The 26116-nt window shown below is 35.1% G+C and overlaps 1 protein-coding gene across 1 annotated transcript in view; it reads left to right on the plus strand.

Moving 5' to 3' along the window:
• Positions 1–24926, plus strand: part of LOC149782080 (uncharacterized) — a 38555-nt gene extending 13629 nt beyond the window's left edge. Inside the window, exons 4-8 of the mRNA XM_089935060.1 lie at positions 2492–2596; positions 3524–3679; positions 10339–10438; positions 14630–14748; positions 21291–24926. Of these exons, the coding sequence (XP_089791186.1) occupies positions 2492–2596; positions 3524–3679; positions 10339–10438; positions 14630–14702 (434 nt within the window). The 3' untranslated portion in view covers positions 14703–14748; positions 21291–24926. The remainder of the gene's footprint in view (positions 1–2491; positions 2597–3523; positions 3680–10338; positions 10439–14629; positions 14749–21290) is intronic.
• Positions 24927–26116: the final 1190 nt, after the last annotated feature.

The following is a 26116-nucleotide window of genomic DNA, read 5'->3' on the forward strand; positions in this document are numbered from 1 at the left end:
AGGGCGTGCTAGCCATACTGTTGAGAATACATGGCAGTCAGCTTTATAAGGGCGTGTTAGCCATACTGTTGATATTACATGGCAGTCAACTTCATAAGGGCGTGTCAGCCATACTGTTGATAATATACATGGCAGTCAGCTTCATAAGGGCGTGTTAGCCATACTGTTGAGAATACATGGCAGTCAGCTTCATAAGGGCATGTTAACCATACTGTTGAGAATACATGGCAGTCAGCTTCATAAGGGCGTGTTAGCTATACTGTTGAGAATACATGGCAGTCAGCTTCATAAGGACGTGTTAGCCATGCTGTTGAGAATACATGGCAGTCAGCTTCATAAGGGCGTGTTAGCCATACTGTTGATAATATACATGGCAGTCAGCTTCATAAGGGCGTGTTAGCCATACTGTTTATAATACATGGCAGTCAACTTCATAAGGGCGTGCTAGCCATACTGTTGAGAATACATGGCAGTCAGCTTTATAAGGGCGTGTTAGCCATACTGTTGATATTACATGGCAGTCAACTTCATAAGGGCGTGTCAGCCATACTGTTGATAATATACATGGCAGTCAGCTTCATAAGGGCGTGTTAGCCATACTGTTGAGAATACATGGCAGTCAGCTTCATAAGGGCATGTTAACCATACTGTTGAGAATACATGGCAGTCAGCTTCATAAGGGCGTGTTAGCTATACTGTTGAGAATACATGGCAGTCAGCTTCATAAGGACGTGTTAGCCATGCTGTTGAGAATACATGGCAGTCAGCTTCATAAGGGCGTGTTAGTCATACTGTTGAGAATACATGGCAGTCAGCTTCATAAGGACGTGTTAGCCATACTGTTGATAATACACAAAAAAGGTTCTATATCTATATCGTCATGTTAGTTGCATTTCTTCTATCAAATCAAATAAAGGGGATGGAAGAAAAGAATTGTACAATTTGGCATGCAAATCCTATCTGCGCAAGATTAAGTGGTCATGTTTTTGCTGGTCAGGTCAACGCATTTCAAATTGATCAATTAAACACTGTTATTAATGTTTTTATGTAAGTAATATAAATACACTACCTTAAATTTATTTATACTCATTCACAAATGTGATCAAAGATAGCAGGGCAACCAAGCAAAATGAGTAAAAATAAAAATCTTTTTGTTTTACAGACACAGTTCATTGCAAAGTTTGAAGTAAATTTAACATTCCTGAATTGGCAATTGTAGATTTCCTCAAAGATGAGAAGTTTCACTATAACTTGCAATGAAATCATGACATCAATTTCGATGTTGATGGTTGTTACACAAAAAAAATGTTCATTTGTTTTTAAATAAAATAATCTTGTTTTTTGTGAATCAAACAATAACAAAAGGCAGAGAAGTAATACAAAATGTTTTCATGTAAACAAGATGATTGCTGAAACTCTTGGAGTAATGATGTTACGGATTTTTCAAGGGTGAAAGATCTTGAAAAGAAAGGCAATTTACATAAAAAAGCAAACAAATTCATTATAAAAGCTGTTATTGACATTTATTCCCAGTTTGACTATAAAATTAGTATCCAACCATTAAACAGCACCCCCCCCATTTTTCTCAGTGTCCATCTGATATGCCTTTCCCTTAATATGTTTGAGGTCCTTCAATAATTGAATGTCACTTGTGGTGCATTATATGTTTTTGGACTCCATATGTTAGTTATCCAAGATCAAATATATCCAATGTTAATAAATGATATATCAACATTTAAAGAACTTCTAAATAGCTGCTGAACAGAACTGGATCAGATTGTACAATAGGTCTCTACATGATGCTGATCACCCATCAAATTTGGCTACATAATGGAAATTTACACAAAATCTTAATATGTCTTCCTAACACTGCCCACGAGAACCAGACCAAATGTGACTAAAAGCTTCCTAGCATAAGATTTTTTCTATCTGGCTGAAGTTACTAAAATTAAATAGCTCTTAAAATGACATCTTCTCCAAAACCAGGCAGCAGAAGTCTGTGGAACTTCTTATACAGTATTATACTACAGGGCCATTTATGTTCGACAAATGATACTAAATTGATCTCCTATAGAGCTACCATTACTAAAACAGATAAAGACTATTACATGTCATAAAGCTTCTTGCTAACCCAGATTGTTTGGTGAAATGTCTGTACATTAAACTGTTAGGTAGATGAGCAGTCTCAGCTACCACTTGGGCCTTATATTTTCTTCCTTTATTGATAAAACTTATAAATTTAATGCTAAAGATTACAATGAGATAATATCATCAGCAACATGTGAATGATTGAAATATGCTAAAAAGGGTAAAGTGTTCTCATGTGTTCAGACATAATAAGAACACAGACAACTTAAGATTTTAAAACAAAAAAAACAAATCAGCAAAATAATCAGTTTCAGAAATACAGAAGCATGGTCACATGCTTTTAGGAGCCTGCACTTGAAAGCTTGATTAGTTATTAAAGTATCAAATATAATTTAAATTTCAGATGAGGATGAACTCCACCACGAAGATGTTACACCAACCCTCGAAGAGTTAGGTAGTACAGTAACAGGGATAGGGACTGGAGGAGAGGGTAACAGTCAGAGTTCAGGTGAGATAAAGATGAGTTTGTTGTATTTAATGAATGATTTAGACTGAGGTTTCCTAAGAATCGTGCATGGGACGTGTAGGCAGGGAAGTTGCAGCAGATACAGTCCCTAAATTGTTTCAGAACTTGAACATGCAAATGGATATCTTCATAGCTGGAATACTTGAGATTGTTGTAATTCACTCGTGTGCATGACTGTGAGTGACACGTTTGCATGTGTATCACATGATTTTGATGTTTCAATGAAAACTTGTTGATAAATAAAGTAAATTAGTGGGACTTTGGTCAATCGGAATGATAAAGAAGATGGTCTTAATAGAGATGAAGAAATGTGACCTTGCATAAGCTACTTCAGGCAAATTATTGTTATTTTTAACAGAAAAGGGTGGGTGTATTAGATAATTATAGAGAATAAATGATGTTAAAAGCAGCCATATTTTGTATCAAATTAGATAAAAGGGGTATGATAAAAGAAAAGTGCAAAGGCATGCAAATAAGAGCTAGTGGTCACAGTTATGTGTCAGGTGAACTGTTTTCAAGGGATGAGTTTTGAAGTTGACAGTTGTTTAATGAAATAAATATCCCTAGTATTTTTAAGAAAGGAATCTTGTCATATTGTGAATCAACTACAACAAAAAGCCTCTTATTTTTACTCCTTCTGTCTTGCAACATCTTCAATAACTAGAATGCTAAAATTTCAATGAGATAATAACAGCATCGTGTCAGTCATCGAAGTATGCTTAAAGAGGTCAAATGTTTTCTTATATCGATTTAACAAAAATAACAGAAACAATTTAAAGAACTTAAGAATTTAAAAACAAAGAAGAAATAAAATCTGCAAAATGATAAATGTTTCAAAAATATGCAAGTATGGTCACCTTTTTTTAGGAGCCTGCTCTTAGAGATTAGAAAATATTATGTAAATTTCAGATGAATGTGAAATCCACCACCAAGCCACACAAACAGTTGATGAGTTAGGTATTACAGTAACAAAGACAGGGACTGGAAGAGAGGGTAACCAAAGGCGGTGGGTGTCATCACAAAAGAATGTCATCACCTATGAGACTTGTAGCAGTTCTAGCTCAGGTGAGATATGGAGGAATTGGCTTATTTTTGTTAATCTTTTAGAATGAGGTTTGATAAGAATCTTGCATGGGACGTGTAGGCAGGGTAGGTGTAGCATATATAAGTGCAGTACCAAATTTGTTGTCTGAGAAATGTTTGGGTGTGTTAGCTAATTATATAGGACCACTGAAGCTAGAAATAGCCACACGTATGCTTTCAGTTTCCTTAGAACTCTTGATGTTAGATCAGCTGTCAATGATGGAATGACAGTGGACAGATAGGAGCCTGAAATGTTGGACAGTGCTTGGGCAAACTAGTGATAAACATCTGTCCAGGTAGAGAGGTTTGTAAAATGACCAATTCCATACAAGAACGGTTTCCTGTATCATTATATCACTTGAATTATGGTAAATTGGCACAAAATGTATGGAAGAGTACTACAATATCATCATAATCATCATCATAAATTTCATTCAAAGAATTGTATAGTTGGTGCAAAAACATCAAAATTAGATGCAGTTTTAAATACTGTTGAACAAGGATATGGAAAACAAGGCGCATCACAGGGAGAAATGGCATGTTCTTGGAGAAATTCATTAAAAAATGCTGCAAAAGATTTCCCGATTTCAGGTCCCAGTCTCCTAATTTTTTCATTCAATCTCCCAACATCACTTTTAAAAAAGTTGACAGGTATGAGTCTCTGTCCTATAACATATATGAGCCAGTGCTAGGAGTTTGCTAGTGAATGTATTGGGTGGTCTAGCCACACACCCCTCTTCCCGAACGTTGAGATGTTAATGGTTTCTGCAGGTAGTTATATGGTTCACATCCCTTTCTACCTCTTTAAACTCCCCCACCTTGGAAGCTAGATTGGTACAAATAGTTATTTCTGCAGGCACCTGGGCCCAGATAAAATACTGAAAGCTTTAGAACTAAGATCTATGGTATTTCTGTCACCAAATGTCCTTCATCTGTTGTGTGTATAATTCAATTGTTTGTCTGTTAGTTTAAAAAATGTTTAAATTCCATTACATGATATTGTAATGTAACATTGTTTACCAGACTTGACCTTATCCAGAATTGAGTTGAGTTCTGTTTGACCTGATTGACTTTCTTTTGTTTTTTTTTTGTTGTTGATGTAAACAACTAGTAATAGAAACATTGTATCTAGTTGTTGACCTTGTTCCAAAATCAGTGACACTTTTGGTAAACAACTTTTTTTATAAAAAAAATAATTATCTTTCTCAGAGTAAGAATCATTAAGTTGAGTCAAGGTCATACCTGGACTACATGATCTTAAGCATGTGTTAATTGGTAAACAAACTTCTATTTTTTTCCAGAAGGATGAACTTTTGTACCTCATCCAGGAATCTGTTTTGCATCTTAGTTGTATTACTGATTTTTAGATAAGAATTCTATCTGTCATACTTTAACATCTGACACATTAAATTGTATTATGTTGTGACCAGTTTAGGCTGAATTTTATTTTAATCTAACTACTGAATTCAAGTGATTATTTTCTCTGGAAATACAAAAGTGCTCTGATATAATTTTTGGACAAAGACATTCACTGGAATTTATACGGAATTGAAAACTGGAATATTTTCTGTGTTTCATCAAGAGACTGTTGACACATCAGTTCAACACTGGCTATTACAGATGTCATTGCCTTCCATCTTGAATTTCATCGGGATTTGAACTGAGATTCACTTAGACATTTTCATTGATAGGCCTTGTGTGTTTTAATTCTTGGATTATATTTTGGATCTAATGCATAAAACCGTAAGAGTTTTTTCTCATTTTTCACTTTGTATTATAGGGAAATAAATCATTTGTTAAATGTTACAAAGTTTTTTGTCTTACCTCTTTTCTGTTACTTGTTTTAAGAGCATAGACTAGTAACACGTCATTTGTTGGTAGCAGCTGCTAAGATATCCATTGCATTATCAGCAGAGCTAATCTACCTCTGTAGGGACATTGCTTTGGAGACCTCAAAGATCTTACTGGAGCACAGTCAGAACAGTCTGCATCTTTTGCCCTGGAGGCAGAGACCCTCTTTGGAGTGCCCATTCCCTTTGTGGCTTCTTAGGATTTCAGAGACCAGCAATACCATTCCCTCTCATCAGCTCCTGGTATGTTGAAACTGCCCAAGAAGTGAAATTATCCTGACTGTTCTCAAGGTCCTTTAGATAAATTCTTCAGAGTCATGCAGTCCAGGTCAAAGCAACATCCTCAGTTCAGAGCTCCCCCTCTGCATTCAGGCCATAAAAGGGATTAAAACAAAAGCCCAGGGAAATAGTTTGTTGGCCTTCCTCATTTCCTTGAGAAAAGGGGTCAGCCTTAGAGACTCACTGCCTCTACTTCAGTATGTCCCAGATTTATTGAGTGCCAGGCTACTCCATGTGTGCTTTGACCAGTTGAATCCTATGCAGTTAGAGGAAGAGGTAAGTTTGTTTCTTTAGAAAGGTGCAGTAGAGTGGGTATCTCTCTGGCTTTCTACTCTGGGAAATGTTCTGGTATCAAAATATAGCAGGAAAAGTTTCTACTAATAATCAACTCTTCCTCCATAGGATGGTTTCTGTATGAGTTGCCTTTCAAGATGGAAACCACAGCCTCAGTAAGAAATGCCAGTCTTCACTGATCTTCAGGATGTGCATATTCACAACCCTATTTTCCCTGTCACAGGAAGTAGTTCCTATTTTACTTGGACTGGGAGGTCTTCCAATTTCATGCTTTGCAGTTTGGCCTATCCTTCACATTGACCTTTTGCCAGGGTCATGGGAGTAGGTGCAGCTCACGGAAGGTCACTCGGAATCCCAATCTTCCAACATTTCCATGATTGGTTGATGCACAATCTTTTTCTGGTCAGCTAGAGTTATTTTACAATCCTAGAGGTATCACATGTTACTCCAAGGCAATATTTTGGGAACATGGGGATGACTTTCCTAATGAGAAGAGGATCAATCCATTTCTCCTCTGGTAGTGTACCTTAGCCACTTCTCCCTGCATATAGGTTTGGGACTGCAAGTTCATCACATTTCCAGCAAAAAGAATATTTTGGTTGGCAGTCTGCCCAGGAGGGGAAAGATTTTTCTCATGGAAATTCATAACTGATCCAGAGAGTATAGAAGCAATAGTCTCCTGTTTAAACCATAAACATGTATATTCATACACCATGGGCTGATCACAGTTTTTTATAATAATGATGCGTGTGTGTGTACATGTGTGCAAATCTATGTGTATAATGTTAAGTCATTGAAATTATGTGTATGGACCCCTCTCTAAGTTTGCACCTAATCAACTAATAGTGTTTTATGACAAACACAACCACTGAATCAAATATAAAAGTGTCTGTGTTACATTTTTGTAGAATAGCCTAATAGCGTGTCTAAGTGGAAGTGATCATTATTTGCTGTGTACACATGAAAAGTTTGTATGAACGGTTTAAACACAGGGTTATTGGAGAGTTGAAACAAAATTGTATATGTGTACTTAAATTAAATCCTACTTTAATAAATGTATTTTAGTATGTATTTGCAGATATGTTTACTTATTGTTTTCAAGAGAGATAGAGAAAACTTGTATGAAGATACATTGCCTGTAATACCACTGGTAATACTTTGTAACATTGTTTTTCTTTTTTTTTTGTACTGTAGTTGTAGGCTTAGAGTGAAATTAGTTGTGTTTAACTATTTGAGTTCCCATCTTTAAACAAAGATATTATTATTATTATTATTATTATTATTTTATTATTATTATTATTCCTCGGCTCTAGCAAAGAATATACTTGTGATATTTGAATAGAACTGTGTATTTGAATAATTATAAAACACCGAACATAATTTTTGTGATGTGATATGTGCTTGACTTATATGGGACAGCATAGTCCATTCTTGATGTTTATTCATTTTTATCTCTACTGGTTTAACTCCAGAGTAGCTCATGGAATGGCCTGTTGTAATTATGCACATCATCCACATATCTGTTAGCACAACTTTGTTATTGCCACACCTCCAAACTGCATGAAGGCAACTTTATTCACACATTCATTGCATGGTTTAGGTGGTCCTGCTAAAAATGATGCCCCTTGGATGGTCAATATGTGGACCGCGTTCTGTGGCTATCTTGAAAATCTTGTTGCTATTCCTCTTGAATGGATTGTTGTATCACAATATGGTTTTCTTGAAAAGACATGATATCTAGTTTGCCCTAAATAAAAATAATGACAGCCATTTTTAAAATCTTATTGTTGCTGTTTCTCCTGAATAGAAAGTTGTGTCTGCATGGGGTATTAACTAGATGACTCCAATAATGTCTAGATGAATTTAAATAAAAATTTTACATATTTTACCTCCACTATAGTGCCATCATGGCTATCTTGAAAATCCTGTTATTTCTACTCCTCTCGGATTCTTGTCAATATTAACATCAGAATTTCACCAGAAGACTTCCTATGCTGTCTAGCTGGTCCTAAATGCCAGAAAGGCAGCCATCATGAAAATATAGTTATTGGTATTCCTTTTCAGTGGGAAGTGATACTGACATGAGGTTTTCATCTAAAGACTTAAAATCTCTAGGACGATTAGATGAAAATTGCACCAGTTCTATAGTAAATATGGTTCTCATGGTTGCCACTTTGAAAATCTTGTTATTGCTACTCCTGCTAGATTTATATTTCTGTCAGCATGAGGTTTCCTGCAGAACACTTGTTTTGGTGTCTAGTTGGTCCTAGATTAAAACCATTGCTGATCTGATATCCAGTGTGTCCAGTATGATGGCACTCTTAGTAATATTTTTGTTGCTACTCATACAGAACAGAATGGCCACATTCACATGGGGCTTACACCAATAGACTTCTAATGATGTCTGCATGGTACTAAATGAAAATGATGCTGATCTTACATCAGATATGGCCACCACAGGGGCAAATTTGAAAGTGTGTATTATTCCTTAAGAATATCAGAGGTTGTTTCAAAACTCAACCATTATGAAAAGGAATTGGTTTTTTATTGTGCATTAATGAACATCTTTGGCGGACAATAGTGTCAGTTCCTCTGAGGACCATGTGGTTTTTTTCTCTCAGATCACAAGTCTTTTTGTTAAATTGTTTTAAATCCTTCCCTCCTTTTTAACTTGTATTGCATGTAATATACTTCATTCAGTTTGTCCAATTACTGTTACATTTTGTTTGGTAGTTATCAAGTTAGCTGAGCTTCACAGTTGTTCCCTATTGCATGCAGTTGCAGTTAATATAGTTTTATCCCCATATGCAGATGATTCCCCTATTACTTGAGATAATTCTGAAATGCCATTGACAGTTATCTTTGAGACATCGAAGTTCCATGTAATGATCATCAGTCTTAATACTAAAATTAAAAAGACTTATCTATTTGATTTGGAAAAAAGAAAAATAACAATGAAAAAGTTTGTTTGGAATATGTGTTATGTAAGGATGGGTGTATTCACACTGCTTAGCACTGAATTCACAATAAATCTGGGAAAAGTGATAGAACTAAATTATTGCAACAGAATTTGTTGAAATAAAACTCCACAATGAAAAAAGTTGACACCGTTTGTAAATATTACTGCTATAATGAGCCTTTCATGCTTTATTGTGTACTTAATTCATCCAAATATGCCTAATCAAGCACGATTTTTGTATTTTCATTTAACATATTATTTATGGGATAATCAAATGATAAGGTAAAAGGACTAGTTTATACTTAAGAGATGGTGACATGAAAATGATTAGCATAAAAAGTATATATGATTATATATAAAACATTCTGAATATGGAAACCTATTTTGGATAGAGCTGAGTTGAAAATTAAAGTTGTTTATTCAACCACATCCAATAATTATTGATATTTTGTTTTAAAATAAAATCCATTACAAAGATTTTTAAAGGTTTGCAGTCAAATTTTGGGAAGGATGTTTCATTTAGTTTCCTAAATATGTAAGAAAAAATTATACCTGAATCATGGCACGCATTTTTTGCAAAGAAAAGGGGCCTGAGAAATGAAGAGAGACTTCCTTTAGTTAACTGAGAAATAGCATAGCTTGAGAGCTCCTGATGAAGTGTCTTGAACTTGAGTTTACAATATCCCAGGATTATTTCAAAGACAGGAGACTGCTGAGTATTTAACCAGGATATCTCAGGATGTTACGCAATTGTCCTGAGATAATCTTTGTTCGTACTGCAAACTAAAGATATATAGACTTTCTAACACTTGTAGTTTGATATTGCTCTGGGAGGTTCATATGTGTTTTACAAAGAAAAATCTTATTTTTAAAAATGCTTGCAATTTATTGTGTACAGCATTAGTCAGTTTTAAACAAAGTAGCAAAAGTATGCCATATTTGTTACTTGTAGCATCTTTAAAAAAAACAGCATAACTGCAGCATGTTGCAGATTTGTTTCTTCCATGTTGCAGTCAGTAAAGCTTACCTGATTTCATTGTAATCTCCCTGTATTTCTCTTATCTGTCTGTATTAACACAAAGACCAAGGTGTATCAGAGCTGTGTATAATATATTTTGCATGGAAAGTGAGCATTGTCATTTAAATTTTCATTATTTGACATGATAGTATGATACTGCTAACAAGAACGGAAAGAATTATTAGGGATGCATATTTCATCACCATTATTTGTGATGTTATCAAGTACTTTGACTCCACAGACTCCATAGACTCATTAAGAGAAACTGGTCATTCAGGCATGCAGTCCATCTGCAAGGATGAGAAGAAGGCTGATCCAAAAGGAGACAGGGCACAGACTTAGTAAGTCTGATTTTAAATATCAACAACCACAGGTTAGAGACAAAATTTACATTTCCATTCATGTGTCCCATTGTAAATACAGCTTGTCCTCAAGAGCAAACCTGTCATTGAAAGAGCAAAGGGCCCAAGGAAATAAAAATGTGTCATGCTTCAGCTGTGGCTGAAGGACAAAATCTTTAAAAAGGTCTTGGCTTTTAAAAGCATTGTATAGGTCAGCAAAGAGTACAAAATCATTGACTTTAGAGTTAAGTGCTAAGTTTATGTGACTTTGTCAACATTGTCAGAATATTGGTCCAGTTTCTTGCCCTTTTTTACTTGTGAGGTTGTCTCATACATAATGAGTGAAACAAGTCTTAAACCAGATATGATTTCTACATAAAGAATACTATAAGTCTCACACCAGACCCAATGTCTTCATTGAATGCAACAAGTCTTGCACTGGATAAAATATCTATACCATGAATAGAAATAGTCTTACACCAGAAACAATGTCTAAATTAAATGAATGCAGTCAGCAGTAAATAATGTGGATTATATGGATTTTTCTGTCATACAGAATATCCCCCTGCCCAGATATGCGATTTATTCAGTATAAAGTTATCAGGAACATTAAGACCTTACAGTATGCATAATGAGTGGGGTCTACAGAACTCCATCACGCTAATTCCCTTATGGATATAGCTTACTCTGACATAATTATGTGATATATGCTTGACTTATACGGGACAAATTGGTCACTTTTAAGTTGCTTGTACTTTGCATATGTATTGAAGTGAAATGTTAGTCTACATAAGTACCATACAAGTGAAAACAATTGTGATGCTTGCTTTATCTACATTTTACGTATAAGAGAGATGCAAGTTATTTATTGGTGATATCAACCTTTATCAGTTGAGAAGAAGTGACCTATAAGTTCATGGATATTGTTGTTTCCTACACCTGGCTTCATGGATATTGTTGTTTCCTACACCTGGCTTCATGGATATTGTTGTTTCCTACACCTGGCTTCATGGATATTGTTGTTTCCTACACCTGGCTTCATGGATATTGTTGTTTCCTACACCTGGCTTCATGGATATTGTTGTTTCCTACACCTGGCTTCATGGATATTGTTGTTTCCTACACCTGGCTGCAAAAAGCCAGCTCATGTTTAAGGTTTACTGCAAATATTTACTCCAAGTTCAACAAAGATGCTACTTTTTGTTTTCACCAAAATTCATAACTTCCACCAGATTTATTAATTTCAAATCAGCCAATACTCTGCCTGCTTTATAAACATGTTGGGGACATTCTTTTATCCATTGATTCTATGTTATAAACATTATAGAGAGTTTCTCTGCCTTGCATTGCCTTCTTTATAGTAATTTATGCAGTTTTACTAGTACATCTCATCTTTTGATATTGTGAATTTGCCCAGGCAGCATGGTCCATCTGTTGGTTGTGCCTCACGTTAGGTAGAGGTAGCATGGTCCATCTGTTGTGCCTCATGTCAGCTAGCAGCAACATGGTCCATCTGTCTGTTGGGCCTCATGTGAGGTAGAGGCAGCATGGTATATCTGGTGTGCCTCATGTGAGATAGAGGCAACATGGTCCAGCTGTTTGTTGTGCCTCATATGAGGTAGAGGCAGCATGGTCAACCTTGTCTGAACTGTGTTTTCAGATAAGGGATGTCTGCTGCAGTGCAGAGCCTGTTTATTCCTGAAAGTTTTCTGGATTTGAAAGTACATATTTGAGTAGAGATCTTCTTGGTTCAGGTACACAAGTCAATCCTTCGACTCTGTTCAACAGTTGTATGATTTTCCCAGATTTTCCCAACATTTTCATCCCCAAAGTTTTGTATTAGTATTGTATCTAAGTATCTGTAACAAGATAACCGGGTGGGATTTTCGGATTCACAGCAGAACACTTTTGACGATGATATAAATACAATATTTAAAAATGGATGACTTGAATGAGCAACTAATTATGAATATATATATATATATATATATATATATATAAATTCCAAATGTTGGATTTGAATAACATAAGAACGCACAGACTTAATGATGAAAAATACAAAAATACAAATAAATGAATTCAGCAAATATAAAGACAAGGGGTGAATGGTTCACAACGATTTGACAATGAAACAATGGATATAGTTTACTCAGGTAGTAAACGAGGCAAAATTTTACTCGTGTAGTAAAATGCATTCACTCAGGTAGCGAAAGTATGGTGATTAAAAAAGAGGGACAGATATACAACTTATCTTTACAGTCCCAAAGATACACTGGGTTTTACTAACCCCCAAATTAGCCCACAGCTAACAAATTACATGTACGGAGATTCAATCTGTCATCAGTACACTGTTTCAGCTCCACGGCTGCTACAATTCAGCTTCACAGCTGCTAAAGACTCAGAACACTTGGAACACTTCGAAACACTCGAAACATTAAACCCTCCTGACATTAGACACTCCGGACATTCGGGGCATTAGACACTCTGGTCACTCCAGACACAGACACTCCAGTCACAGACAGAGACACTCCAGTCACGTACAGACACTCCGATCACAGACAGAGACACTCTGGTCACTCCAGACACAGACACTCTGGTCACAGATAGCTGAAAATGTATCCAGTACCGTGTACTATACATGACATGGGCATAATAACGTAATGACGTTATACACGGTAAGTTATATATATTACATTATCAGCACAATTACAAAATGACAGGTTCAAAAATAAACCTAATCCTGCTCCATAAGAATCCTGCTATATTAACAGTTTTAAAAAAAAATGTAGCTTTACATTACTAATATAAATCCCTTGCTAAGTCGAAAACGAGAATAGAAATATGTGCATTATACTGCATAAACCAAAGCTACATAGCAAACATACAAAAATAAACATGGTAATACAGTCGTTATAACTTACAGACTAGAAATTAATAAACTTACATACCTCTACAGCTGAAGATGTGCAAGTCCTTGAAGCAGACTGCCCGATGACAAGACTATTTCATATTGTAAAGAAATGTACATACCGTGAAGTAATTATACACAGACAGTCTGTGCAATGTAGGCATTCGGTTCGTCCCATCAAGAGCACTTCACATGTGCGGCATGGGATGAACCGAACTCACTATTTCGAAATACATCACAATATACATAAATCACCCTCGGGTATCACTGTACACATAAAACGAAACCCGAGTCCATGTATTCAGTAAATAAAAGAGTTTAATTCCGTGACAGTATCTGATTCATTCTTTCGTTGCCTGTGACATAGCATAAATTTTTTTGTTTACTAAATAAAGTTTGAATTAATATTAATAGTAAAACACTTGATGACCGTATTTAAATTGGTCTACCTGTAGCATGGAGTCCACCCTATATATTAGCATGGTTTAAGTATTAACTTATAGAAGTAAAGAAACTCAGCTCTGTTCACAGGAGAATGTGGACAACTTGTCTCCCATCAGACAGAACTTCATCCAATGACACCATACAGTAAAAATGTGATGCAATTATGACTTAAAATGAAATTTATTAGTCTTCTGTAGTCCACCATTCCACGTCAAGTAATGAAAATAACCAATCACAAATAAATTACAGCAAATATGGGAATGGTAGAAAATACTAACACCAATAATGTTTTAAATGGTAAATTAAATGCAGCGCCAAGAATAAAAGACAGAGTGGGAAAATATGATTAAGATTATTTTAGGGCTGAATATTTGATACAGTAAATAGGACCATGAATAGCAATATCGCTGGAATTATTTGATTCCCATCTGATCTTAATGTAGTATAATTCAACCAAAGAAGCCATCAAAATTCTCTTTGCTTTCATTAAAGTGATCTTGCTGTAATATAAAATTGAGATCATGCTCAAACATTGGAATACTTTTAATCTCTTAATTTCCTAATCAGAATCTTTTAACACAGAAGTATTGCATCATATCTTGATATAACTTAATTGTGAATCATGTATTGCTTATGATAATCCTAGTGTATAACAGACCACCATGCTTTGCAAATCACATGTAAATCATTATAGGATTATCTTTTAACTGCTTGTGTGTCAGAGCTGCAGTTCAGTTGTCTCAGATGTGTGCCTATTTTCTGACATACAACATGAATTATTTATTATTTAATAATGCTCCATATCATCATTCATGATATTTCTGCTTATTTTTCTGTAGTGTGGAAAACTCTGGAGAGTCCATGAAGGAGTACCCAAACTCTGATGATGATTGCAATGAACACCCCACTTAGCAAAAGCTTCATCCCAAAGTGAAGTAAAGACAAAATATGATAAATGGTTTGTATTATAAACAGTTATATCACGTTAATGTGTACAGCTATCTCATTTTATAAATTATTGTCAAGGTAAAGGTACATGTATCACTTCTATGGCAGTATTGTCATCTATCCTGTTTGTGTTTGCATGAGGCTTTGTCACTGATGTTTATTTTTGTATAACTGTTGTATATTTTGTCTTGAAACTTTTTAAGGGACATCCATCTTTAGGAGTAGCAAAATTAGGTCACCTTTTTTTTATTTATCATGCTCCAGTGATAATGGGAGAGTTTGCACTTACCTCCACTTCCATGAGACTTTTACATATACAGTCATCATACTTAATACGTGCATTAATTTTAAGGAGCAATATTCATGTTTAAAACCATTTGGCCACAGTGACCTACTTTTCTTGCCCTAATGGGACTTTGTGACTTTTGGATTATGCAAAAACAGAACAGGCAATGCATAGCATTTCAAAGAATTGCTGTGTGGAAGGAGTGGCTTTCTCATGCAAGAGGAGTCAAGGATTAAGGAAGCTTTACTGTCCCAAATAATAGGAGAAAATATATGACCAAAACACCCTCATTATCATCGAGACTTCAAATATGTGATTGATATCTCTTATCTAAAGTACTACATGATGCATTTGCCAACCACAAAGAACATGAATGTTCCAATCAGAACAAATGTCCGTTAGAAAATTCATCATTGAAAGTCAGCCACAAATTATACTACTTATGCAATCAGCACAATTCATTATTTGTACTGATATTATAGTCATATGATAATATCTTAAAATCAAACATTTCTTATACCGTTTAATGTTACCACTGTTTACAGTGCAGTATCTTCATTTGGTCCTGGCTGTCCATCTTTCCTGGTAAATTGTGAGCAAGATTGTGTAATGTAGACAAATTAGCAGCATATTTATAAGCAAATGTAGATTGATCTGATTAGTGTTGTCTGTTGACCATCAAACTTTACTATTAGCTATTCTGGACATGGACTGGATGAGCTTATCATATGGCCTGTTGTCTATCGTCTGTCCATTCATTAGCACAATTTATTCTCACTCTTTCTCATAAACTACTTAGAGGATTGCCATGAAACTTTACACATACATATATCCTATGGTCTAACTGGTTGCCACTTCACCTGAATGGATGGTTATATCTACATGAGGTTTTCACTATAAGAGTCATGACGCCGTGTATGCACTACATGAAAATGTTGATGACCTGTTGCATGGCAACCATCTTGAAATTGTTTCCATCACTATTCCTGAATGGAATGTCTTATCAACATGGGCTTTTCACAAGTACACTTGTTATGATGTCTGGTGGGTAATAGATTGGATATCCAGCATGACCATCATCTTATAAATTGTGTTATTGCTACTCTTTCTGAATGGAAAGTCATAATGACATGTTGTTTTCATTCGATGAATTCTGACAATATATAGTTGGTCCCAAATGAAAGTGGTGCTGCTTGGATATCCATTAAAGCTGCAGCAAAGACCAGTCTTGTTATCACTGCTTGTCCTAGATATAGGGTCATATTGACTTGGGATTTTCATTAAAAGACCTTTGGGGATATCCTGTTGAACCAAAACTGAAATGGCACTGATTTGAAACCCAGTATGCTCACCATGGACACTATCTTGAAAATCTTATTAATACTTGACTGCTTAAAGTCAGGTCATACTGACATAGGGTTTCCACAAGAAGGCTACTTATAATATTTAGGTGTTTCTAAATTAAAATGACAATTTGACCTCCAATATGACCTCCTTTGTGGCTTGTTTGAATAGATTTTATTCCATCTCTGAATGATTTATCATCAAACCAACAAGGGGTTTTCACAAAAAGATTTTCTAGGAAGTTTAGTTTGAATGAATATAGTGCTGATCTGACATCTGATATAGCCATAATGATGACCATCTTGAAAATCTTACTACTCCCCCTCAGTGGCTGTTAATATTCTGATGGGTTCACCAAAAGACTTCTAATGATATCTAGCTGGACATAGATGACTGCTGCCAATCTTATATCAGTATGGCTACCTCATTGGTTGGTTTGAAAATATTGTTATTGCTTAAAATGATCAGAGACAGTTTCAATACTCAAAGGTTAAAAAGAAGAAATGATATTATCTCAAATTTTTCGAAGTTCTTTTTGGACATTAGAATATCAGTGCTTTTGAGAGACTCTTTTTTCAAATTCTTTTGAAATACAACTGACAGATTTCCTCCAAATATTTTAGAGAGTAGCCAGACATGAAAAGTTTTCAAGTTCAGAGATGATGCATTTGGTAGAGAGTATTGTGGCATGAAGGCTTTTAAGATTTATACTAATGATGCCAATTTCAAATAAAATATGGTCACCATTGCTGAAAATATAATAACCTTTAGAGGACTTCTTAAGAAGCATTTGAGAGAATTTGATCAAAATATGTTTCTGCACAATACTTTATGTTGTTCACCATCTACACTTACCAAGCTTTGTGTTGAATTTTCACTTTGGGTCAGGAAGATCCTCATCATATTTGGGGTCAAAAGCACAAAGGTGGATCAGAGTGACTAAAAGAAGATAGTTTGAGCACCATAACTAGAGTCCTCCATTGTTTACAGCTACCAAACTTTGTGAATGGCTTGCAACTGTGGTAAGGAAGATTCCTTTTGAGTAAAGAGTCTAAAGGTCAAAGGCTAGGGTCATTGTTACTGAAGGAAGAAACAAGTGTATACATAATAAAATGTGTTTTTCATAACAGATCTGGATGGACCAGCCTTTGTGGATGGTCCTTACCTGGTTAAGAAAGAATTCATTTATCACTGATATCACAATCATTTGATATTTCTGTCAAAGTTCAATGCCACTAAGAATGAAAGAAACAAAAGGGTTCCCATACAATAACATTAGTTCAGCATGACAGCCCTGAACCAGATTGTGTAGACAGCTTGCATTAAGGAAGAAGCCTATCAGTTTGTGGGTCAAAGGTCAAGGTCATCGACTTGAATAAAAATTATTTCTGCTCATAAATGTCAGTTATCTACATATAGGACTCTTAAACACAGAGCAGGCATATACTTTTCCATTCGTCATGCTCTTGATTACAAATACTTTTATTTTAATAAAAAAGAGTCATTGTTGCTTTGTGGTTAGGGTGTCGGATTTGCAGATAAAAGGGTGTGGGTTTTAATATTATCATCGGATTAGCCTGGATCAGCCACCATGGTGTGTCCTTGGGCAAGGCACTTTACTCCAGTTGCCTTGGTACTAAATAACCTTCTTGTGTTGCTGTGCCATAAAGCACCAAGCCAAAACTTTGTTATTTATGAGAAGTAATGTAGTAATATCAACCAGTTATCTCTCTTTAACGCTCTCCTCTTTGTATTGGAACAGTTATCTCTCTTTAACGCTCTCCTCTTTGTATTGGATCTTCACTTTTTTTTTCTCAATAGGAGTGGTTGTGCAGGTTGACTAGAAGCACAGTTGATAGTGAAGGATGTTCAGATGTGATAATGGACTTATTTATATAGATAAGAATTGTAGTACCATTTTCCCAGTAACTATATGCATTCCCTATCTGGTTATTACTCCCATCTATTCACAAAAAGTGGGGAACATAGTATCTTCATTACTGGTTATCTGATATTTTGTCCATCAGTTCATTGGTAATGTTTTTGGTTTATCTATGCAGTTTAAAGCCATTTGACACTGAATGACGAAACTTGTTATATGTCACAATTAGAAGGCATTTCATGCACGTCATAGTAAGGGTGGGGATACAAGGTGAAGCTTATGGCTCAGTATTAGAACATTTCTTGTGTACCACATTGGGAGACACATCTTAAATATCATGGTAAGTATATGAAATTTTCCTTAACAATTTCCTTCATAATCTAAGAGCTGTTGGAAATATTTAGTTGAAATTTGGTTTTGAGCATTTGTGCAACATACCACACTTGTAGGGTCAATATACCAAGTTTTTCTTCATACTTCCCTTTGTATCGGATAACATCATAGACATCTGAGATTGAGGAATATTGTGATAAAAGACCCCCCCAAAAACATCAGTGACAAGGTCACAGGTCAATTTTTGTAGATTCAGTAGCACTTTCCATTCTGCTGTTACAGTATTACTTATGATCTGTTTAAGAAAAAGGAATTAAATTTGGCAAACTTGTATTTTCTCTAGAGGATATGCTGTATTCCATGTTTGGAGGTCTATCTTAAAGGTCACAGGTTTACATTCAGTATTTTTTTACCATGGAAAACAGTATATAAGGGTCCTTTTCTATAAGATACTTGCAGATATTTTCCTTTCCAGAATTGGTTGAATGTACTTCAAGCAGACTTGGCACACATACCAAGCAAGCTGCATAGAGAAGCATTTTGATACTTAGAATATTCTGCATTTATTATTTGTATGTCACCATGGTAGCAACGTTTAGCTTAAGGGGCATAGAAATCGAGAATAATGGCTGTAATAATTGTATGCAATTGGAACCCTTACATATACTGAGTACATTGGTGAATGGGATCTCTGTATGATTTCTGTCTTTTGGTAGATGCTAGTTTGCCAAGGGATGTGAATGGTCAGGTGAAAATGGGATGAAAATGGAATGTGAGACAGTAAAAGATATATGCATACTGTCCATACATATTTACCATGACTCTGGAATCGTGTGCTGGACATGTCCAACAGGACTGTTTTTTGACCAATTATAAAATGGTTAAATGGCTGGAGTTTTTTAAAAGAAACTGTCTATTCAGACTTTATAAGTAATTATTCTAACTGAAACTCGTAAATGAGTATTGATCTCATCTTTTGTGCTTAAGATGTACATTACAACAGGTTTGAAACTGCCTTAGGGCCTCAGGCCTTTGTTAATGGTGCTGTGTTATCTGTGTGCATGTGTGAGTGATTTGGATTTTTAATGTAGCTTTAACAATTTTCTAGTCATATCACTACAATATCTGCAGTGTGGCAGTTTAAAGTGATGTCTAGCCCTCAGGCATCATGCCACAGACATGTAGCATGATGTCCCACCCATTCACATTATACTAACACCAGTCAGACCAGTCCTAAAACTAACCTGTTAAACGCTGAGCATCCAGCGAGACAGCTGTTAGTACCATTTTTATAAGTCTTTGGTGAGACTCCGTTGGGGTTCAAACCCATGATCTGCCGCATCCAAGGCAGACACTGTCTGCTGTGTTACCTCTGTCAAGGAAATATATAATTATGTGGATATAGAGGGACCTCCAAGAAACAAGTCATTTTCAAAATTACAGACGAAAGAAATGGGGAAATGGTCACTGTTCAGATATTATGCTGACATATGTGATGTCCTAAATGCTCAGCAATGTTTGAATTAGAGAGTAGCAAGTGTGATTTTAATATGGATACCTTGATGACTTCATGAACCGTTCACATGGCTACTTCCCCAGATGCTAATATCAAAATGGAATTTTGACTGAAACACAATAGAAATATGTACCTTGTTTTTAAAAGGCTTTTCGCAACTTACATTTTGACTCCATCCGGAAAATACTCCGATTCTATGGTTTTGCACTGAAGCAAAGCCCTAATTAACTTGTGTTGCTGTGCTGCAAGCACTGAACCAAACCCGACATTCACTCCATTGTGCAGTAACAATTGTAAACAAGTGGAAGCATTGCAAGGTGTGCAGCCACATGTTAAACAGTAGAAATAAATGATGACAGGACAGTATGATCACAAATGTGATCAAGATAAGACACAAAGAAAGTACTAGAAATGCTTGGAAAATTAACACACATGTCAGAAGTATGACGCAGTTGGGGCTGTCATGTTGAGCATGTGCTTGCACTGAGTATTTGAAGAAATACAAAATGGCAGGGGGTACCTTAATTTTTAGTCTTATTGATGAAATGCAGTTATGGTTTTGAGTTGATGTTAACGAAGAATAAATGTTTACTTAGAAACTGAAATGATGAAATTTAAGCAGAATCAGTAAATACTATTCTGATGATTGTGTGGGTTAATGACAACTAATCCTAATTACAAGTCCAGCTGAAGGGTACCCGAGTGGCCGAGTGGTCTAAAGCGCTCTTCGTTACGGATCACTGCCATCTCACCTCTGTCTGCGGCGGTTCGAGTCTAAGATTCAGCCAATGTGGGCATGTGAGAAAGCCTGCCAGTAGCTTCTCGTGGGTCGGTGGTTCTTTCCGGGGTTTTCCGGGTTCTTCCTCCACCATTAATACTGGCCGCCATGTATAGCCTATCGTGCTGAAAAATGGCGTTAAACCCCACAACAACAACAACAACAAGTCCAGCTGAAATGTATATCCAGAATGATGTACAGTTAGTAATCCTTAGAATGCAGTAAACATCATTTTGTGTTACAGATACCAGTGTGTTGACTGTGAGATTCAAATTTTATCAAGAAACTGACACTATGTTGTAAATCTGTTTGACTGATGTGACAGTTATACTGAACCAACTGTTTTGACATATAGTTAGAAACATTCATATTATATCTACATTTAAAGCATATTTTTTCATTTCTTTCCACAGTTCTGTTTACAAGAAGACCCTCTAAAACAAGGCAATACATTCAGTGGATGAGATGGCATGGTGAATAATTACAAAATTAGCCTTGTGCAAGAACATCATGTTAAGATTTTGCTGATTTTTTTACTGATGTGTTTTATAAATATTGTATATAAGGAATTGACAAAATCTTTCTACTTGTTTTCACTGTGTTTATGTGCATATATGCATTGGAGATTATGTTTCTAGCTGTTGGATGTGGCAGCTCTTAAGAACATTCTACACCAAGTATTAAAAATCGCTATTAAAAAAAAAATTGAGAACAAAAGCATGCTTTCAAATTCTGTTTGTGTTGCAAGGTTTGCCAGTTAGCAGTTATTAGCTGAACTAGCCATCAACGAGCAGACGTTTTGGTATGGTTTGTTGTCTGTTATCCATAAATTTTCTTTTCAACCATTAGCACCAGTTTGTTAATGCTAGTTCTCTGAAATGCTTGCAAGATTGCTATGAATCTCTGCATACATATTCATCACATGGTTTAATTATCCGAAATAAAACTTATGCCATTTACACATCCACTATGGCCACCACATGTATCATTACTCTTGTTATGTGGATGTTCATATCAGCATTGGGTTTTTACCAAAAGACTTCATATGATATCTGGCTGATCCTAATGAAAATGTTGCTGATCTCATGTATAATTAGCCTTCTTGAAAATCTTGTTAATTGTTGCTCCTATTGAACAGACCGCTCCAGTGGCCTAGTGGTTAGAGCATCCACCTCGGATGTGGGAGGTCATGGGTTTGAATCCCAGCCATTAAGAGGTTAGTGTTAGGACTGGTCAGGCTGGCGTCAAGATGTGACTAGTTGGGTGATAATGATACATGTCTGCAGCATGATGCCCCAGCACTAGATATAATTATAAACTGCCACACTGCAGACATCTTAACAATGTGACTGAATTTTTTTTAAAGCTACATTAAAAATCCAGTTCACACACACCTATTGAACATCGGGTCATATTTACACGAGGTTTTGACCAGAAAATGTCTTATGTATTCTAGTTGGTCCTGAATGAAAATGGTGCCATTTGGACATCCAAAATGCCTGCCTAGGTAACCATTTTGAATATCTTGTTATCACTACTTGTCCTGAATGGAAAGTCATATTGATATGGGGATTTCCCCATATGACTTTGATAATTAGTCAGTCCTAGCTGAAATTGCTGCAGATCTGACATGCAGTGTGGCCACCACAGTGCCCATCTTGAAAATCTTGTCATCTTGACCCCTTCTAAAAAAAAATGAATATATTAAAAACATGGGATTTTCACTTAAAGATTTCTTATGGTATCTACTTAGTTGTATATGAAATTGTGCTACTCTGATATCCAATAATGGCCCTCATAATGGCTATCTTGAAAACCTTGCTATCGCTAATCTTCTATATCAGAAAATCATGTTGCCATTGAGATTTTTCCATAAGATTGATTTGGATGTCAAGTTTGTTCTAAATGAAAATGATGCTGATCTGATTGCCAGTTTTCTCTGTAGATTTCTAACAAGTAAAATAACTTTTGTCTGTAGATCTCTAAGAAGTAAAATAACTTAGTCTGTAGTTATATAATAAGTCAGATAACTTTGTAGATCTCTTACAAGTAAAATAACGTAATCTGTAGATCTCTACCAAGTACAATAACTTTGTAGATCTCTAACAAGTAAAATAACTTTGATAATGAAATTAATAACTACCCACACAAACCAGAATATTACTTTCTAAAGACAGTATATAATCCAGTTGCTTTGGCACTCATTAACCTACTTGCATTGCTGTGCCATAAGGGAACAAAGCAAACCAAACAGCAATAATTGTCTAAAAATCACAAAATTGTAATGTCCTTAAATAAATGAGAGAACTATCATGAAAAGTAGTAGGGCTCTTCCTTATGGTTAACCCTGTATGGCCATGTGAAACTTCCAAAATTAATTTGGAAAGTGGAAGTAGTTTAAAATATTTTTTAACAAGGACATGGAATTTATTGCCCACACCAGTTAGATCAGGCATTTCTTTAGTAAGTTTTAAAGAAACATATTTAAACATATTTAAAGCTTGGTTTGATTGCTTTATATGTATCATTATACGTTGCAAAATTCATGTTTTCGCTTTAGCTCTTTTGTCTTTGTGTTTGCTAATCTGTGTTTGTGTCCAAGTATAATTTTTGATATCCAAGTAATGTAGCATCATATCAGTTAATTGTTTATGTGTTAGTTAGTATGACTTGTCTTTTTCTTACACATGTATTGTTAATTTGTATTATGCACAAGATTTTTAGAGTGTAGTTGAGGGTCTTACTGGAGACCAGATACATGTGTTTTTAATTGAGCTGTCCTTATTATTATTAATAACATCAATGTACTGTATTTAACAAACCTGAATATTTTAGTGTTTTTAGCAAAGTTATGGCTGAATTAATAAAAGCATGAGGCATTTTTTCATAACATTTATATAAGCAACATGGAATTGTAGAAATATTGACGATACATATCAACACATTCATTCTTGAAATCATATCATTAGGAAACCCAGAAAACCATTGTTCCACACAAACTATTAAATGTCAATTATTCGATTTATTTTTGGTGTGTTTAGACTCATTAGATAGTCAAACAGGTAAAAGACTGAGCCCATTTTCTTCTAAAAACATTTATGTTCTTTTCCAAGCCTGTTAGTATCTGCACGCAAATGTTTCGGCAGTAAAATCCAACCTTGATGAGGATATTATGCACTTTACTGTTGTCTTAAACTATTTCATGATACAAAATCTTTTAATATCTATCCTTCAGTATAATTTGTTTGATTTTATTCTAAGGTGGTTCATTGAATTTTGCTGTTACCAATATTATGTTCTGCTTGACCTCGTGAAGTTTTATAGTAAACTTTAATGAGTTCTAATTATTTCGGTGACAATATACTTTTCAGAAAGGTCCCAACAATTAAAATGATCATCCAGTCCTTTCCGAATTGTCACAGAAAGAAAAATACTTTAAAATTTCCACTTACTCTGAAAAGAAATTATCTATGATTGTCACATGTTTTATCATCCACTTTGTTATCCTCATAATCGATTTAACCTTGAAACAATCATCTATCTTTGTCACATACAGATAATTCCTCGATGTTAAAGACCCCTCAGTATCCTCTTATATGACATCTTGGAATATAAACACATCAAGGAGACCAGAAATTGTCTCTTTTTACAAATTTCTCATATTTTCAGATCCTAACAGTCTCACCTCCTTTATATTTAGTCTTTGAATAGGTTTCCATTATCAGATAACCGGATAAGTTGAACCATACTATACATCTATTTTGCCAACTGCTTGTTTAGATTGGTGTCAAATCAGTTGACTTGTAATAAATATTTTAAAATCTATTAATGTGGTTAAGTAATACATATACCCTTTTCTAATGTAATTATTTGAAATATTCTACAGTCTGTTTTGACTATTCTATTAAACATTTAAATCATGGATAAAATTACTTGTCAGAATATTTCTTTCTGTAATTCTTTAATCTTTCGGATATATAATTATTTCTCTTATTGCACTATGTTTTCCTATTTTCGTTCAATAAAGATTTATCTACATGTGTCAGATATATCATCTCTTATTTAAAATTCGTTTTTCTTCAAACAAACGTATTCAGAAGACATCTATAGCTGTCAAAATGCATTGTATCCATTGTTGTATTTTTTATATGACTGTATGTACACAATGTCTGCCTGCCATCAATCATCTATTTGACTAACATAAGCCTTTTCTACGTTGAACCTTTTCCTTGTCCGCTCGTGTAATATGAAGGAATATTGATTAGCCAGCCATTCCTTTAATCAAGAATGTATTAACTTTGTTTCGTTTAACATACTCCAGTAATTGAAGTACACAAGAATAAGCAACTGAACATTCTAAGTAATTGAATAAAATCCGTCTTTGTATTCTGTGCAAACTCTTCATTGTTAGTAATTTAATTTGGAATTATTCTTTTTTTAAATAATCTCTAAATTTTACACTAATGATATTGCAGCAAGGCAGCTATATCGATATCTGAAGTCAATGAAGCAAATGAGTGACAACATATGTTGGTCAAATGGTGATAAAAATTTTCACGTTATAGACAAAATAGTAACAAACAAATCTATATACGTATGACACATAGAAATACTTGCATATGGGCTACGGGTTGTGAGGCATTTGCCTCCACCCACCCCAACCCCGATTTCACCTTTAAACAATGATTTGGCCTACACCGTAAAAACTTAATTGCTGACCACTGCATGTTTTTCTCCACCCCACACTCCAGGAATATTTCTGCGGGAGCCCTTGATATGACATACACAAGTAACAGTATATCAACATGACAATCTTTATTCAAATGAAAGAATATATGAATATGCCAACTTAATGAAAGTAAAAAATATATGTCAATATGATAAGCTTAATAAAAATGAAAAAGTGTGGTTCGAATTTGATAACAGTAAGACAAAAAATTAGCGAGTTATCACACGCATGCCACTGAATGGTTATAAGCAGTTTTTCACAGACTTGACTGTAAACAAAAGAATCGCAAAAGTTGTCACTGGCATTGCGGTGCTGAATGCTTGGTTGGGGAATGAATGTTGACTTTACCAATATGGCACACTTTGGGCTTCTCATGGTCATTCATTGCTATGTTGACATTAGTGAGAAGATTAATTTGTCTATGCGTATAGAGATGCTTAACACAACTCTGTTCTCTATGTACCACTGTTAATACTAGAGAAGTGGTTGTCGCCTACTGGTGTCAAGAAT

This window comes from Sinohyriopsis cumingii, chromosome 15 (assembly GCF_028554795.1).
Source record: "Sinohyriopsis cumingii isolate HCF-2022 chromosome 15, ASM2855479v2, whole genome shotgun sequence".
NCBI classification, from domain to species: domain Eukaryota; kingdom Metazoa; phylum Mollusca; class Bivalvia; order Unionida; family Unionidae; genus Sinohyriopsis; species Sinohyriopsis cumingii.